Source organism: Schistocerca nitens, chromosome 3, assembly GCF_023898315.1.
Source record: "Schistocerca nitens isolate TAMUIC-IGC-003100 chromosome 3, iqSchNite1.1, whole genome shotgun sequence".
In the NCBI taxonomy this organism is placed as follows: Eukaryota; Metazoa; Arthropoda; class Insecta; order Orthoptera; family Acrididae; genus Schistocerca; species Schistocerca nitens.
The window spans coordinates 345,279,124-345,295,601 of NC_064616.1; the positions used below are offsets into that span (position 1 = coordinate 345,279,124).

General features: G+C 42.0%; 1 protein-coding gene across 1 annotated transcript in view; it reads right to left on the bottom strand.

The window, feature by feature from the left end:
* Nucleotides 1–2,036: 2,036 nt before the first annotated feature.
* Nucleotides 2,037–16,478, bottom strand: part of LOC126249226 (E3 ubiquitin-protein ligase RNF220-like) — a 717,707-nt gene continuing 703,265 nt past the window's right edge. The window contains exon 11 of the mRNA XM_049950882.1: nt 2,037–7,298. Within this exon, the coding sequence (XP_049806839.1) occupies nt 7,227–7,298 (72 nt within the window). The 3' untranslated portion in view covers nt 2,037–7,226. The remainder of the gene's footprint in view (nt 7,299–16,478) is intronic.

Below are 16,478 nucleotides of genomic sequence, written 5' to 3' on the forward strand. Positions count from 1 at the left end.
TAAAGGGCATCACTGTCAAAAAATGAGAGCAATTTTAACGTAAATACATAGGATTTCACTCAGGGGGAACGCATCACCTTGCTCAGTGCTTGTTAGTTGGGAAAAGCACTTAATATTCCAAATTTTGAGCACACCTTCGCTCTCTCCTTCCAGTGCTTCCCGTCTCGTTGAAGAAACTTAACGCGCCCTACATCCTAATTAAATTAATATAATACGTCGATGAAGTGTCGTTGTGACGGGTGAAGGGCGAGGGCACAGGGGGAGGTGGAGGTACAGTTGAAAAATGGTTCTGCATTTAGCAACATATGTGATGTTGCTTTCACCATTACATCACTTTTCCATAAAAACTAGTTACTTTGATATACGGTATGGTACGGTAGTTGCACAGGGTGAATTCATAATTCATCAGCTACAAACGGTCTTTGGAAAATATTTCATGCATGTGCATACAACAATAGTCTACGAATATGACATCTAACCAAAAAACACGTAAGTGTTCTGATTAGTTGTTGAAATGTACTTGTCTGTGTCATTCCGGACAATGTTCTGCAAATTCAAAGGAATTGGGTTAGTTTATCACTGTTGCTTGTGACAGACCTAGAATATGCAGTGTTTAGATGAGAGCGCTTTGATACATCAAAACCACACTGATACAGTTCAAGCAGACTGAAACAGTACTAAAGAGATTAGATTAGTATTTGGAAGACTTATAGTGCAGTTCCCTGTCCAGCCACGCAAATCTATGTTCTTCACTAAGATCACGCCCAGTTTCCTTCCCCAGCCTTGCATACTTCAATGTGGGCGCCATCTCTAATGAACTTGAAGGAGGTTAATCTCCAAAATTCTTTATTCCTTATGTAGGCATTGAAATTAACACATTATGAGTCTGTTTTTGATGGACTAATTGGTATTTCTCCACAGGAAACTACTGGGTTCCACAGGCAGCAGCCATTACAAACTTTTCTTCCTCTTCCTTTTATTCACCACATGCCTAGTCCACATAATATAAATTGTCTCTAGCAGCTTAAATACTTTCAGAACACGAAAAAGATATTGAGAACGCATTGCAGAATGCATTGGTTGACTTGAAAATATGCCATCCCACACTGCTCAGTTCTTTATGATTATACAACCAACCAGATTCTGATTCCCCATTACAGTGTCTTGAATTTTTTGGGCACAGAACCGAAACCTAAGTTCGAATAATTGAAGTTTGCATCAGTGAAAAAGACGAAATTATTCAACTGCTCGTTTCATTTTCAGTTATCAGTTACCTTGATTCTTGTTCCTTAATTATAAAAGGTTGAAATGTTTTCCCCCAAATTTTTAGCACAGTCATTCAGGTCGCAGCAAACAATATTTGTTTTATCTGATCAATTGCCACACTGAAGAAGAGATTAATTTTTGGCCACTAATGGCACATAAGGGAGCAGATAGCTTATTCTTACAGATCATATGATGAATAATATCTCAAAGTATTGCATCCTTGTATAACACAAAACTGAGCAGTTTGGTGTACCACAGCTTAGCTTCTTATTCAGTTCACAAGAAAAAGACCACGTGGATGCATTTCAGTCAACAACAGAGATTGAAGATTCTTCGTAAAGATCACAACCCACAAAATCAGTATCTATTAACAGCCTTCTCACTACATGAGAGACTTCTACAACTGGAACCACTTCCAGATTAAACTGGAGTGGAAAGTCTATTCTCATTTGGTGTGTGAAACTTGGTTCTCACGAGAAGATGAGCCTGAGATACCAATTCAATACAATTCTCAAAAAGAAACACTCTTTCAGAAATCGACTTCATGCTGTGCTGTGCACTGAACTGCAAAAATAAAACTAAATTAATAAATAGACAAATCAATTAAAAATTAATTTCAAGATTAATTTTGATTAAATACACCCACAGAGTATGAAATAATACTGCAGCTAACCTGTTTAAGTTTTCCAAATACATTAGACAAGCCCTTTGACACAGGGTACAACATATTTTTTTAAGTGATTTGGGGGGAGAACAGCAAGGTAATAACAAAGAGATAAAACTGCTTTAATATTTCAAATATTTATTCTATTACAGGTCTGGAAACAATTTGCTACTGCATTTAGTCATAATAGCTTTAAAGACACAACACATATGTAAGCTTAATCTGCCGTTTTGGCGTTAGGGCAAAATGCATATGATACCGAACATGTAGCGTTGACTGTATGTATACATTTATATATTTGCAATACGAATTAAATACACCATTATACCACTCTGTGTGATTTATGGTATTTAGGAATTAATTATCAAGATACAGAACCAACTTTGCAATGAGAAAAGGTTGTGCCAAACTGAAATTCGGATTGTGACATTAGTAGAACTTCACACATATATTTTTAGGTATTGACAGTTATGACAGATATAAATTGAAGAAATGGGCACTTGGCTGTAAGGTATTCAAATACATTATACCATAATAATTCATTATCGGTAAATACTGATTTCTGTTCAATTTTAAATTTTCTCCAACATTGGGTTGGAGTTAAGTCCTTGAGATGAAAATGACAGAGATAATTAAATCTAATTGCATAAACAGTAAATTATTTTGAATTGAGAACATAGACATTTTATCCTCGTGGCACGAACTTAAACAAATATGTGAATCACAAAAAGATTCTACTGAGACAATGCAACATGACTGTTGTGTAAAAGTAAGTGAAAGAATATACAACTGTAAGGTTCAGACTTGTAAACGTGAGTTTGTTGAGTAATATTATGCACATATTTGATTAAAGCTGTCTTGTAAAACAGAAAGGAAACTACAGTTTAATGCTGTAACAGGAGGCATCTCAACCACAACATTACATGGACTAGTAAACAGGCACACATGAATATTACGTCAGTAAGGTGTCCAATGGCCATATAAACAACGGGAAAAATTCATAAATCTCTGTATTAACGTGAAATCTTACCATAACAACATATATGACGAAAAATGCCTTTCTGGTGGGGCCATATACAGTATATTTATTCGCAGATGTTCGCGTTATTTAACAATAATCACGTTTTACATAAAATTTCACAGACGATTCCAATTAAATCTTGCCTTTTAACCCGTAGAAACAATTCTTGGAAAGGTACTGCTACTCGTACTTAGATACAAAAAACGTTAGCGCCACATAAAATATGTCAAACCTTTTTTAATAATGTTTGCTTCATCACGAAATACGTATAATGAACTGCAACACAAGCATTTCATTCCTAAGTGTCAGAATTTAAAATCCACGTCGCTGATGTTCAGTTGAGGGAGGACGGTAGGACTGGGTTACTACTAAAAAGAACTGTTTTCAGTTTCTTCTTCTCCGAATGGGGAGTACAACAATCTACACTACAGCCAACAAAGGGAAGTTGCACGGTATATAGAGAGCTGGTTAGCTGTAGTACTGAGTGGAAATTGCCAAAGCTTTACAGTTTCTGCCATGCCATTGCCAGTTACACCCAGAAAACAAAATGTAACTAATGTAATGAAAATTCTCATATAATTTAACACGTGAACATGCATTCTATTACACAAACAGCACACCCAGGTTACAGATAAACATGCGGTGCTCCGTAATGTACGTAAAATGGTCGTGGTCCCTGCCAGAGTCACAGAGAGTATTGTTAACCTCTCCAAGAAAGTCTTCCGCCAACTGAATGCCTGCCGGGTACTTCTAAGCAGACGGGCCTGTAGAACCGTACTTCGACACTGGTAAAAACACATGGACCAAATTTACTTTAACAAAACTCGTGGATGGCTATATTAGTGCAACTGCTGGCATTTTATATAAGTACAGAGGTCACGCAACATAAACACAGATGTTCTCAAAACTTTTCCCTGCTTTTATGCGTTCGACATTGTTCCCTAATCCCACTGGAAGTCGCCTTTACGTATTAGGAGTTGTTTCCTCTAGTTACACTACATTATGTTTTCTGGCCAAAAGAGAGACATGCAGACGTGTCGCACATACAGAACTCACGCTGTCAGTCTCATAATTACGGTTTGATTCAGCCACGCTAGTTCTCATGTGGTCTGCAACGTTCCATGTAAGCGGTTTCAGACAAATCCAACGTGTCTCCTTCGGAATGTATTACGGTAGAAGGGCAGGAAGGCACGAGCAATCCACATCTACTAATCTCAAAGTTTTCGATTTTGAATCATACCTATCTATGCGCTTTTAAATATCGGTGACACCCTACTCAAATTCTGCATCAATACTTTGATGAGGTAACAAAAATGTATAATTGATCTTAGGCAGGATTATGCGTTCGCACACACATGTACATATCGATAATAGGCAACAAAAACCTCGTAGCTCCATTTTTTTTAAATTTTGCAGGAGAAGCAAAAACGGTTTCTTAAAAATAATATAAAGTGATACAGAAAGTTGCTGCATATGTAACTGTATAGTAGAAACCTAGTTATTGACAGATTAGAGAAATTACCACACTTTCAAATCTCTCTCTGATTATGGAGTTACTGGTTACTGGAATTACGACGTTTTCACCAACAGATGGAGTTGCGGGGTTTTTATTGGCTACCATCGACATATTCCTCCCTAACCGCGGTCACTGCAGACTAGGTTTGTCTTATCTCCAGTTCACACAGATTTAGGTTAATCTTAATTCTGTTACCTTTGGGACTCTAGGTTATTTTTACTGTCCCTACATTCTGCACGAGTTGTTTTCTCGCACACTGAGACACGTACTCTTCATACAATGAAAAGACATAGTATCTGGGAAGCAAAACGTTTTACTGGCTATTCCTAACATATAGTCATTTAGTCACAAAGAAGCCCTACACGAACAATTCAGTTTGTTTATGTTTACATTTTTCAGTTCGACATGACGCTCCTGCAGTCTGACTTTATTTAATTAAGTATTTTTCTCACCGAGTGAGGTAGCATACTGACAGCATAGGAAGCAACTAAACGCAGTTAGTTGAATTTTTTCTCACTTCGCCAACTTACTTTTAGAGCAGGCACGATTTTCTGACATAACTGCAACACTTAAACGTCAAACTGGTGGTTTCGTAAACGGTACATAGATTTCTGTAATTAATATGTAGAACCAAGGTGTTAAATAAAAGGCTCTGTGTGTATACAGAATTCACAACGTTAAGTTTCCCCCATTACTGTGCAGATAAAGTTAATAGAATTTAATTTCCTATGTAAATTTCATACGGTATTCTGACACGATATTAGAACGATCAGATGAAATCGACATTTGGCCAGAACTGTCGAAACAACTGAAAACTGTTTTCGTCAGTTACTGTTTGGAATTTACTTTTTAATTGACAAACTGCTTCTGATGGAAGGATCCGACTTACACATTCCCACAGCCGACTGTCTGCAACGGACTATTACTACGAAAAACCAATTTTTTAAAGAGAAATATTCAAGTTGTGAATCAAAGAACTACCCTGGAAAATGTGTGTAGTAACTCTGGTGCCACAGAAGGGAGCAGCAGTGTACGGCTAAGCAATAAAGCAGCTCTCTGGGTCCACACAGTTTTATCTTCATGGACGTTTCGGATACACAATAGCCAGCACACGTAGACTGATAATTAAGGACGTTTCGGAACAACTTTGTCAGTAACAATAAAAGCAGACTACGTGAGCAGAAGTGGGGCTGAGTTACAAGATTCATATCGGGTAATTTTCTAGACGGAATTCTATCTAATACAATCGGTCCATAGCCGTCTGCTTTGAGATGGTACTCTGCTATTAAAGCCTCATCAGGGTTGCTATTTGGCATATTATTCGACACTGTACATGGGCGCTCGGCAAGATGTTTACTGTAAGCTATATATTTTGCACAAGTGATAGGGTATGGGACCTATAACTGACGGTTGTCACGTTGTAAATATTTTCTCATTATTAATTGGTATAGTTTTATTTTGGTAAGAAAGTTCACTTTATAATAAAAATTAAGTTTTATTTTAGAAATGTAGCTGGGATGCGCAGTCAGCCAGACAGCTAATCTTTCGACAACAGTCACTGACGAGAGGTAATTAAAGTTTCTAGAACAATTATACCAATCGTGAATTCGTTAAAAATACCGGTACGTGTTTTGCATGATTAAAACCGATTTCTGTCAGACTGTAGTAAGGGCCTCACAGACTTAATATACACAGAGAACGTAAAATATGACAAATACATACGGTGAATCTGCCATACATATTCGTCAACAAGATCGGGTAATGCTACACTGCTTCAGTAAGTATTATTTGGGAATGTGCATGTACACTACGTCAGTAGGATGGCCACACAAACATTTATGAGACGAAGGACGATTGAAGCCAAAACACATTTTGCAGTGGTTAAATTAATGAGAGGTTTATAAATGAAATTTGCGCGCGCGGCCTTAGTGGGATGCTTCTGTGGTGATTTGTCAAATGCGAGTCGCGAATCAGTATTGCTATTTAATTCGTTGAGCTCAGACTTTTTAAGATCCTCACAAAGCCGGAGGAGGTCCACGATCTGCGGAACCTCGTCGTCTCATTACAAAGAGCAGACCAACTGTCTCGACAAATACGAATACATGAGGGGCTGGCACAGCTCCCACACATTAATTTCCAACTTGCCCACTCGGATCTTCTGTCCCGTCCGGAATCGACCAGGTGCGCCTCCAGTTAACGGCGAGAATCCACACGCTCACACAGATGACGCTTCTGTTCTTGAGTTTAACAACAGTCCTGCATAATTACGATGCACTCGTTTCCTCCCTAAATCGTTAGCCATTGTACGTACGACACTGAGCTTTCACGCACATTGTCAAATCTTACGAATGTCAGTTACTTCAAAATCGACTGAAGTAAATTGCAGCTTATCACGATTGACGGCACTACCGCCTATGTCTCTTGCAAGCCAGTCAAAGAACGTCGCTTTGATTGGTGTATTCATTCTTGACGCCGTAACTCACAAGCCGTAGCTGCAACTCACCTTCGTACAAGGAACGCATTGACACAAAAATCTTCCAACTGTGCTGTGAAGTTGCAGCTATCCGCAAATAAAAGCTTCATCTCTCTGCAGTGCACCAACAAATCCATCATCAGTCCGTAGTTTCATAAATACGCTATGTCGCAAACCGAAGAAAGCCAAGGGATGTTCCACTTCAGAGAGATGTAGCACGTGTTTCCACTGGAGTTACTTCTTCAACAAAATGGATGGCGGTCGCCAGAGTATCAGCTAGGGGCGATCACATGTAAATCCTCCGCAGGTCCGATGGTGATGTTATCATATTGCACTGAGGACACAGCTTCTTTGCACCCTGAAACAAACACCGACGAAACATATTAATTACTGTTTCCTCAATATTTGCAGTAAGTCTGTATAAAAAATAAATTAACAATATATACACCGTTTATTCCCTTTAAGTCATAAGCTTTATTTTCTTATTCTTATTTTTTTACTACTAAAAATACGAAAAACCGAATATGTGACTCATACTGAAACATAAAAACTATGTTGAAACCCCTTTTTCGGCCCTCGCTAAGACTCATATCAGGCTACAACGCGCTTTTAAGTGAAAGGATTCCATCGAGTGAAACATCCAAAATAAATGCGATAAAAACATACAGGACAGTCAGAACTACCGTCTCTAGTCACACCGTATCTAATCATCCGTACAGTGACAGCCAGCAACAAGCACATTTTATTTTCAGATTTGGTTTTCCTAGGAATTTTACAGTCACTGGAGCTACTATTTACTACGAGCTACTGTTAACAGTCACACAAGTCTAAGACTTGCGACAACAGAGCGAAGTCCAGAAATTTTTTTCCGTTAGTAAAAGAAACCAGCCTCGGAATTTGGTCGAGGGGACTGTTTGACACCGACGTATCGTAGTGCCATCTCCGTCAGTAAGCGTTCTCATTCAGGACGTATTATCGTGTTCATGGAGTGGGACGAGTTTTCAGACACTACGTGAAGTTTCATTTTGCGAAGCACTTACGTGCGTGTATAATGCACTGCATCTAGTCGGATTTCGGCAAGGTGTTACTAAACGAGAACCAATGTGTCTCTATTATATGCCGAACCGAGCAGTAGACATATATTGTAATATAAATTACTAAAGCTAAAGTGTCGTATTTGTTGGTTTTGCATTACAACTTGTCACGAAAGCCCGCTACTTCTAGGTACTGGCAGATTAAATACAGGGTGTTACAAAAAGGTACGGCCAAACTTTCAGGAAACATTCCTCACACAAATAAAGAAAAGATGTTATGTGGACATGTGTCCGGAAACGCTTAATTTTCATGTTAGAGCTCATTTTAGTTTCGTCAGTATGTACTGTACTTCCTCGATTCACCGCCAGTTGGCCCAATTGAAGGAATGTAATGTTGACTTCGGTGCTTGTGCTGACACGCAACTCATTGCTCTACAGTACTAGCATCAAGCACATCAGTACGTAGCATCAACAGGTTAGTGTTCATCATGAACGTGGTTTTGCAGTCAGTGCAATGTTTACAAATGCGGAGTTGGCAGATGCCCATTTGATATATGGATTAGCACGGGGCAATAGCCGTGGCGCGGTACGTTTTTATCGAGACAGTTTTCCAGAAAGAAGGTGTCCCGACAGGAAGACGTTCGAAGCAATTGATCGGCGTCTTAGGGAGCACGGAACATTCCAGCCTATGACTCGCGACTGGGGAAGACCTAGAACGACGAGGACACCTGCAATGGACGAGGCAATTCTTCGTGCAGTTGACGATAACCCTAATGTCAGCGTCAGAGAAGTTGCTGCTGTACAAGGTAACGTTGACCACGTCACTGTATGGAGAGTGCTACGGGAGAACCAGTTGTTTCCGTACCATGTACAGCGTGTGCAGGCACTATTAGCATCTGAGTGGCCTCCACGGGTACACTTCTGCGAATGGTTCATTCAACAATGTGTCCATCCTCATTTCAGTGCAAATGCTCTCTTTACGGATGAGGCTTCATTCCAACGTGATCAAATTCTAAATTTTCACAATCAACATGTGTGGGCTGACGAGAATCCGCACGCAATTGTGCAACCACGTAATCAACACAGATTTTCTGTGAACGTTTGGGCAGGCATTGTTGGTGATGTCTTGATTGGGCCCCATGTTCTTCCACCTACGCTCAATGGAGCACGTTATCATGATTTCATACGGGATACTCTACCTGTGCTGCTAGAACATGTGCCTTTACAAGTACGACACACCATGTGGTTCATGCACGATGGAGCTCCTGCACATTTCAGTCGAAGTGTTCGTACGCTTCTCAACAACAGATTCGGTGACCGATGGATTGGTAGAGGCGGACCAATTCCATGGCCTCCGCGCTCTCCTGACCTCAACCCTCTTGACTTTCATTTATGGGGGCATTTGAAAGCTCTTGTCTACGCAACCCCGGTACCAAATGTAGAGACTCTTCGTGCTCGTATTGTGGACGGCTGTGATACAATACGCCATTCTCCAGGGCTGCATCAGCGCATCAGGGATTCCATGCGACGGAGGGTGGATGCATGTATCCTCGCTAACGGAGGACATTTTGAACATTTCCTGTAACAAAGTGTTTGAAGTCACGCTGGTACGTTCTGTTGCTGTGTGTTTCCATTCCATGATTAATGTGATTTGAAGAGAAGTAATAAAATGAGCCCTAACATGGAAAGTAAGCGTTTCCGGACACATGTCCACTTAACATATTTTCTTTCTTTGTGTGTGAGGAATGTTTCCTGAAAGTTTGGCCGTACCTTTTTGTAACACCGTGTATACAACATGTAAATGATAACTGTTTACAATGTACCAAAGTGGTGTAGGCGAAGTCGACACGAAAAAACTGATATACGACAGTTGAGTATACAAGGGAAACAGCCTCGAATTCGCCTACAAAAGTCACCTAAGCTACACCGCACCCTCCCTGCGCGGTATTTTGCCCAAAATCAATACTGAACATTAAAAACTCCTCCTTGCATTTACAACATGTCAAATTGACATCTGTGTAAATTTTAGTTCAAAATAATGTGAATTTTAACAGCATAAAATTAACTATTAAATAATTTTGTTTGTCTGTCCTCTTAACTACGAAGCTCGTATGCTTGTAAGGGAGAAGTTTAGATCGAGAGGTAAACGTAATCAGTTTTTACATAATTTTTACAAAAGTCTTTCCTCTTTCATCATTCGCACGGAAAAACTTAAATTAACGTTAATGAAACAGCCAACTAAGCGGGCGGCCTAAGAGAGCGAGAGAATATTCAAAATCTCGCGTGTGTACCATCCGCTGTAGCTTATGTGGCTTTTGTACACCGATTTGAGGTTGCTTCCCAGCCTGATACATGGCAAGTGTCTTATATCCAACTTTCCATCCTTACTTCCCCTGGGGGAGGGGGGGGGGGAAGAGGGAGGGATGGAATGTCCCTGGGGGAATATTCAGGGATATGACAAGAACGCCCATACAAAGCAAAATAATCTAGTGAACGTGGCTTCAAAAACGTATACCTTAAGAGCTACGAGCACTTGTACAGTTGACTACACATTTTTGCTTCGAATGATCGTTCCTGTCATATCCCGGTATACTGACCGTTTCCCCTGGAACACTCTATATATCATCATCCAATTCAGTCATTTGGTGATGTGTCATCTCTGAGTCGGCGTGCAATGTAGAATTCCAGCAGGTTCTTCCATTTCTGCAGATCTTGAACTTCCTGTAGCCAATTGAATCCAGCTTTCTTTCTTAAGACGCTGTCCCATCTGTGCGGTGGTCTTCCCCTCTGTCTTTTTTGGTAAATTGGGCTCCAATCTAGTAATTTTTTTTTTACCATCTGCCATCTCTTCTTCGAGCGATGTGACCAGCCCATTGCTACTTCAAGGTATTTTCTCTTACATTAGGTCACTGACCTTTGTTGTACGTCTGACATCTACTGCTTTCTTTCTGTCTTTCTTTGTGTAGCCGAATACTGATTTGTCGTTTTTAATTCTTTTAGTAGTCAAACATACTACCATATCGCTAAATGCATAGTTGTAGGATGGAAATTTCTTCAGATCTTTTATTCAACTAATGCCTGTTTGCGTGTCCTGTCATAATGTGGAAGTTACTGGTTGGTTGGTTGACGGGGGTAAGGCACTAACAAGCGAGGTCATCAGTCCCTTAGTCAAGAGTTCATTCATCCGGAGGCAGTGACGTTCACCAGGAATGAACTTGGACGAGGACACTACGGAGGAGTGGTAAGAGTGAGGCACTGAAGGCAGAAGTGATGCCAGAGCTGGGAAAGCGATTTACAGAGAGCAAAAGTGTATGGATTCGACAGGTACGTAGGTTAGAGCAGACATGTGGTCTCCTAGGGCTCAGTCATGACCAAAGGTACCCCACTCGCTTTGCACCTCCGCCAACCCGATTAAGGGTTGGTAAAGAGTAAAGAATGCCTTCTGGTCAATAGGGACAGTGCTAAAAATGTAATGGACATCAGTTGGCCCGTCAATAATAAAACTAGACGAGAGCAATAGTTAAGGTTGCACATGGATGTCCGCTGTAGCTCTGCATGCGAATGGGGCATCCCCTCCCACAACCATCTCATCCCTGATCCATCACAGGCAGAGCATTTAACAGGAGGATAGCACCACGAATCAACAGAGGGCTATTCCTAAAACGAAGAGCAGGGTGCGGCAGAAAAAAGAGGCGTACTACCCAAGAGCAACTAAAACAGATTGAGAGAGGACAGATGCAGCATGCAAAGCAGACAGGGTCAAGGGTCCCCACGAAACATCATGATGCAGGACACGTCCCCAGCCCAAACGAACTGGCTCCTCTCCTGAAGGTAGTTTAAAACGTTTTATCTGAGAATAAACATCACAGTCAAGGAGAAAACGGAAAAGCATTTCAACTGTCCATGAGTCATCTGGCAATACGACAGACAAAGAATTCTGAGGACAATGCTTAGCACAAAGAGCCATAAGGAGGGGGCATTCAACCAGGATATGAGCAACTGTCAGTAAGCCTCCACACCCACAAAAGCCGGCCCTGTGGCCGAGCGGTTCTAGGCCCTTCAGTCCGGAACAGCGCTGCTGCTACGGTCGCAGGTTAGAATCCTGCCTCGGACATGGAAGTGTGTGATGTCCTTAGGGTAGTTAGGTTTAAGTAGTTCTAAGTTTAGGGGACTGATGACCTCAGATGTTAAGTCCCATAGTGCGCTTAAAGCCATTTGAACACCCACAATGTGGGGACGGCTCGGTATGCAAAATAAAACTATGGGTCCATGTAGTATGACTGATGCGGAGGCGATATATAACGGTGGATTCCTTCCAGGAATAACGGAAGAAAGAGTACCATGCAGCAGTAGTCTCCTTGATAGCTCAGGGTTTATTGGAGGGGGCAGTAGCCCACAAGATGTTTATCCATGTTCTAGTGAGCAGAGGCATTATAGTTGTACCTGCAAATCCGCACCCGAGATTGTCAAAGTGAATGGAGGCGAGTAATCACATCTCTGTCCATATCGTCAGCCATTTTGTTCCCTGGGATACAAACTGCTTGGAACCCAGAGAGAGAGAACGGAGCAGGCAGTATGATCAAGTCCAGAAACAAGGTCACAAATATCAAATATCACAGGGTGGCAACAGTAACACTGGTAAATGGCCTGAAGACTGCTTATTGAGACACTACATATAAAAACAGGGACAAGGGAGGCCCTTTTAATGCTTGGTTAATTGCCACCAGCTCCACCATAAAAACATGTTACCGGCAGTTAATGGTGTTCCTCACGTGCAGGAGATGTAATAGGATGACCCCTCCTATCTATTGCTTTAGAACCGTCATGTTGAAATGTGGTAGCACCCTGATATTCTTTAAGAACTCAAAGGAACAGATGCCGAAAGGTCATGAGGGTACCTGAGAAATCCTTGAAATAAATCGGTTTTAATGTGTGGCCTGAGTACCAAGTGGGGATGGTGGGAGGAGGGAGCGAAAACATGGGCTGTGCATTCTACGGTGGATATACGGAGGTCCTGCTGTGAGGTGCTTTGCAACTTGTCATAACAAGTGAGGGTGGGTAACAGGGAGTCGATGCATCTCATATGCAATACGAATAGGATAATTTGGATGACCAGGAAACTGTCAAAAGGCGATTGAACAGGTGAGCAAGGGTTGGTGACTCCGTAACTGAAGAGGGAAGATCCATGCTTCAGCAAGGAGAGTGTGTACAGGAGTAGTCCAGAAGGCATCACTGGGCAGTCGAACTCCATAACGATGGACCGAGTCTAGCAATTTCAAAGCCAAAGGCACTACACAGCCATAAATCTGGCAACCATAGTCCAAGCCGGATTGGACCACAGCTCCGTTGATATGAAGGAGAATACCCCAACAAACATGGAAAAGGAACCACAAAGCACTGAGCTTTCGTATGCAGTCAGTCTTTAGCTGATGAATGGGGAGCAACCAAGTCAGATTCTTGTCAATGTGGAGTCCCAAAAAAATCTGTCTGTGTAACATCCAAGTGCCTTGCACCTAAGTACAATTCTGGTTCAGGAAGGACCGTGGTATGATGACAAAAATGCATGTCCCTTATTTTTGAAGTATAGAACTGGAAACCATGGGAAAAGATCCAAGCAGAAGCCTGTCAGATGCTGTCTTGGAGCTGATGTTCAGCCAAGGCTATGCTGTGAGAGCTGCTCCAAATACAAAAGTCGTCTACATACAGCATGGGGATCGGCAGTGGCCTGACAGAGGTGAGAAGCTCATTTATAGCAATGAGAATGAGTGTGACATTCAGTATGGAGCCCTGCAGAGGTCACCATTCTGTTGGACCCGTGGATAGCTGAGTGATGTGTCAACTCTGACCCAGAACAACCGGCGGGATAAAAACTGATGAATACAAATTGGTATAGATCCTCGAAAGCTCCAGTCATGGAGGATAAGTAAAATGTGATGGCGCCAGGCAGTGTCGCATGCCTTATGTAGGTCAAGAAATACTGCAGTATGGTGTAAGCAGACAGTTGGTCCCTCTTGGAAGCCACACAGATAGCGGGACAAAAAGCCCCAAGATTCGAGAATCCAGTATAAACGGCGAGTAACCATCATTTCATGCAGTTTGCAGAGCACATTAATAAGGCTAATCGGCCATAATTGTCAACGGATATTTGCTTTTGCCCACATTAAGGATTATGATGATGATACTATTTCGCCATTAAGAAGCGAAGACCCTGTCGAGCCAAACACAGTTGAAGACCCTGAGGAGATCAAGTCATTGAGTAATATCCAGGTGCTGGATCACCTGATTTTGAATGGAATTTGGGCCTGGGGCTATACTGTAAGACAAGGTAAGAGCCTGAAGCAACTCCCAGTCAGTGAATGGTTCATTACATAATTAGGCTAAGAGGCGAAGGAGAGAACGATGTCTTTAATTTGTCGCTTAGCGTCCGGAAGACAACTGCATAAGAATGGGATGCTGACGGTGTCACAAAGTGGGTCACAAATTGTTGAGACTCAGTGCATCATTATAGATAACATATTGAAGTAAGAGACCCGGTACAATTGTGGATCTCTGGGTCCCTGACGACTACAGAGCTTAGTCCACACCTGGGATGAGGACGATTATGTTTCCAGGAAGGGGACGTAGCTCTCCCAGCATTCCTTCTTACTGCAAATAATTAGATAGTGAGCCTTAGCACAAAGTCTGGGTGATAAGGTTAGTCTGCAAAGGACGTTGCTTGAAGCATTGCAGGGCTCTTCGGCGATCCTGGACAACTATTGAAATGTCTTTGGTGCGCCAAGGCACTGGCCAGTGATAGAGAGCACCTGTAGAAATGGGAATAGCAGTTCCACTGGCGTGGGTGATCCCACCGGACATGTCCTGCACGTGCTCGTTAATGCAACCTGACAAAGCGGCGATGGGAGGCCATTCCCTTCCAAGGATTTCAAACCGCCTGCGCCTGTTCGATTATCCTTGGGACCTTTTTGGATGCTTCAGGCGAAATGTACTCATTGCCCCCCAGAAATCAGTCTTTAGCTACTCGTCTGTCTGGAGCGTGAGGTCTCCGTGGAAGATGATTTCTTGGACAATATTCAAAGTTTTGTGTGGGGCAATGGTCAATGGTATGTCATCCAGACGATCACATGCCTAAATAGTTGCCGACTGTGTAGCAGAGCAGGCTTTGATCAATAGAGATCCACTTCACATCTTCCACAAAGTCACAATTTCTCCAGATCAACCTTCAATATGATCTGCGAAAAATAACGGATCTGTCGCAGCAAAAACATCCCCATCAGTTCGATTATATTGGATAAAATGTTTCGCTCCCAGACTTCTGGCTTGTCCTCCTTCCCACGGGGTAGTCTGCTGTGTCGACACTGGTGCCACTTGCAGTACAGTAGGGTAAGTAATAGAGTTATAAATATCTGTACTGAGATATTTAGACCTATCTGATGAGAAGGCCAGATTAGAACTGCCATTGTTTTGGTATAATCTGATACGTTTCATGTGCCACCAACTCCGGTCTAGGGCTCTCTCCAAGGGCGCCAGACAGCGGCAGCAAATGCCATCTGGTACGACAGCTACTGCTGAAAGTTCCGATGCCCCAGGAAGACGAGCATCTACTCCTTGGCATACGCAGGGAGCTAGCAGCCCAATCATCATCAGCTGTGCGATCCCTGTGTTGTCAGGGGGTTCCACCGAAAGGGTACACATGGACCCCACCACATTGGTTTGACTAAATCGTTGGCTTTCGAGTTCATATAAGAGTGTACGCAGATATTGTGCACAGATGACCTTTAACGCTGCATGTAGTAGGTACTACTTAAGGTGTTATTCTAAGTCGGCCAACATTACAGAAAAATTTGGAAAATGAGGTCCAGCTAAGAAGGGATCTAAAGTTACTTCAGCCCAAAGGTATTGTAAAGTAAATGAATTAATATTCGGAGAAAGGAAAGCAGAATCTTGGAAATAGGCAGGTCGACATCAAAGGCTGCTACCATGAGAAAAAGAGGGAATGATAATCAGAGATGAGAGACTGCAGCACAGGAAAGGCAGTAGGTGATGCAGTACCTTTGTGGTCCGTGCTCGCCATGCACGCACGAAAGTGTCGTGAGCCCCATGAGGGGAATGTGGAAATGAAAACCTACTTTGAGGTATGAAGGCAAACAATTTAGAAATACACCTTTGATGACATTTCAGTTATTTGCACACACCGTGGATTGATAGTGTACTGCTTAGTTAATTAGGAGATCCATGTTATATTCCCAGAAGGAAATAAAATTTTAGCTCGGCGAAAATTTTTGTTTCCTACATGAAATATATTGTCAAAATGGTTCAAATGGCTCTGAGCACTATGGGACTTAACATCTGAGGTCGTCAGTCCACTACAACTTAGAACTACTTAAACCTAACTAATCTAAGAACATCACACACATCCATGCCCGAGGCAGGATCTGAACCTGCTACCGTAGCGGTCGCGCGGTTCCAGACTGAAGCGCCTAGTGATTGTCAGTGATACTGTGTCT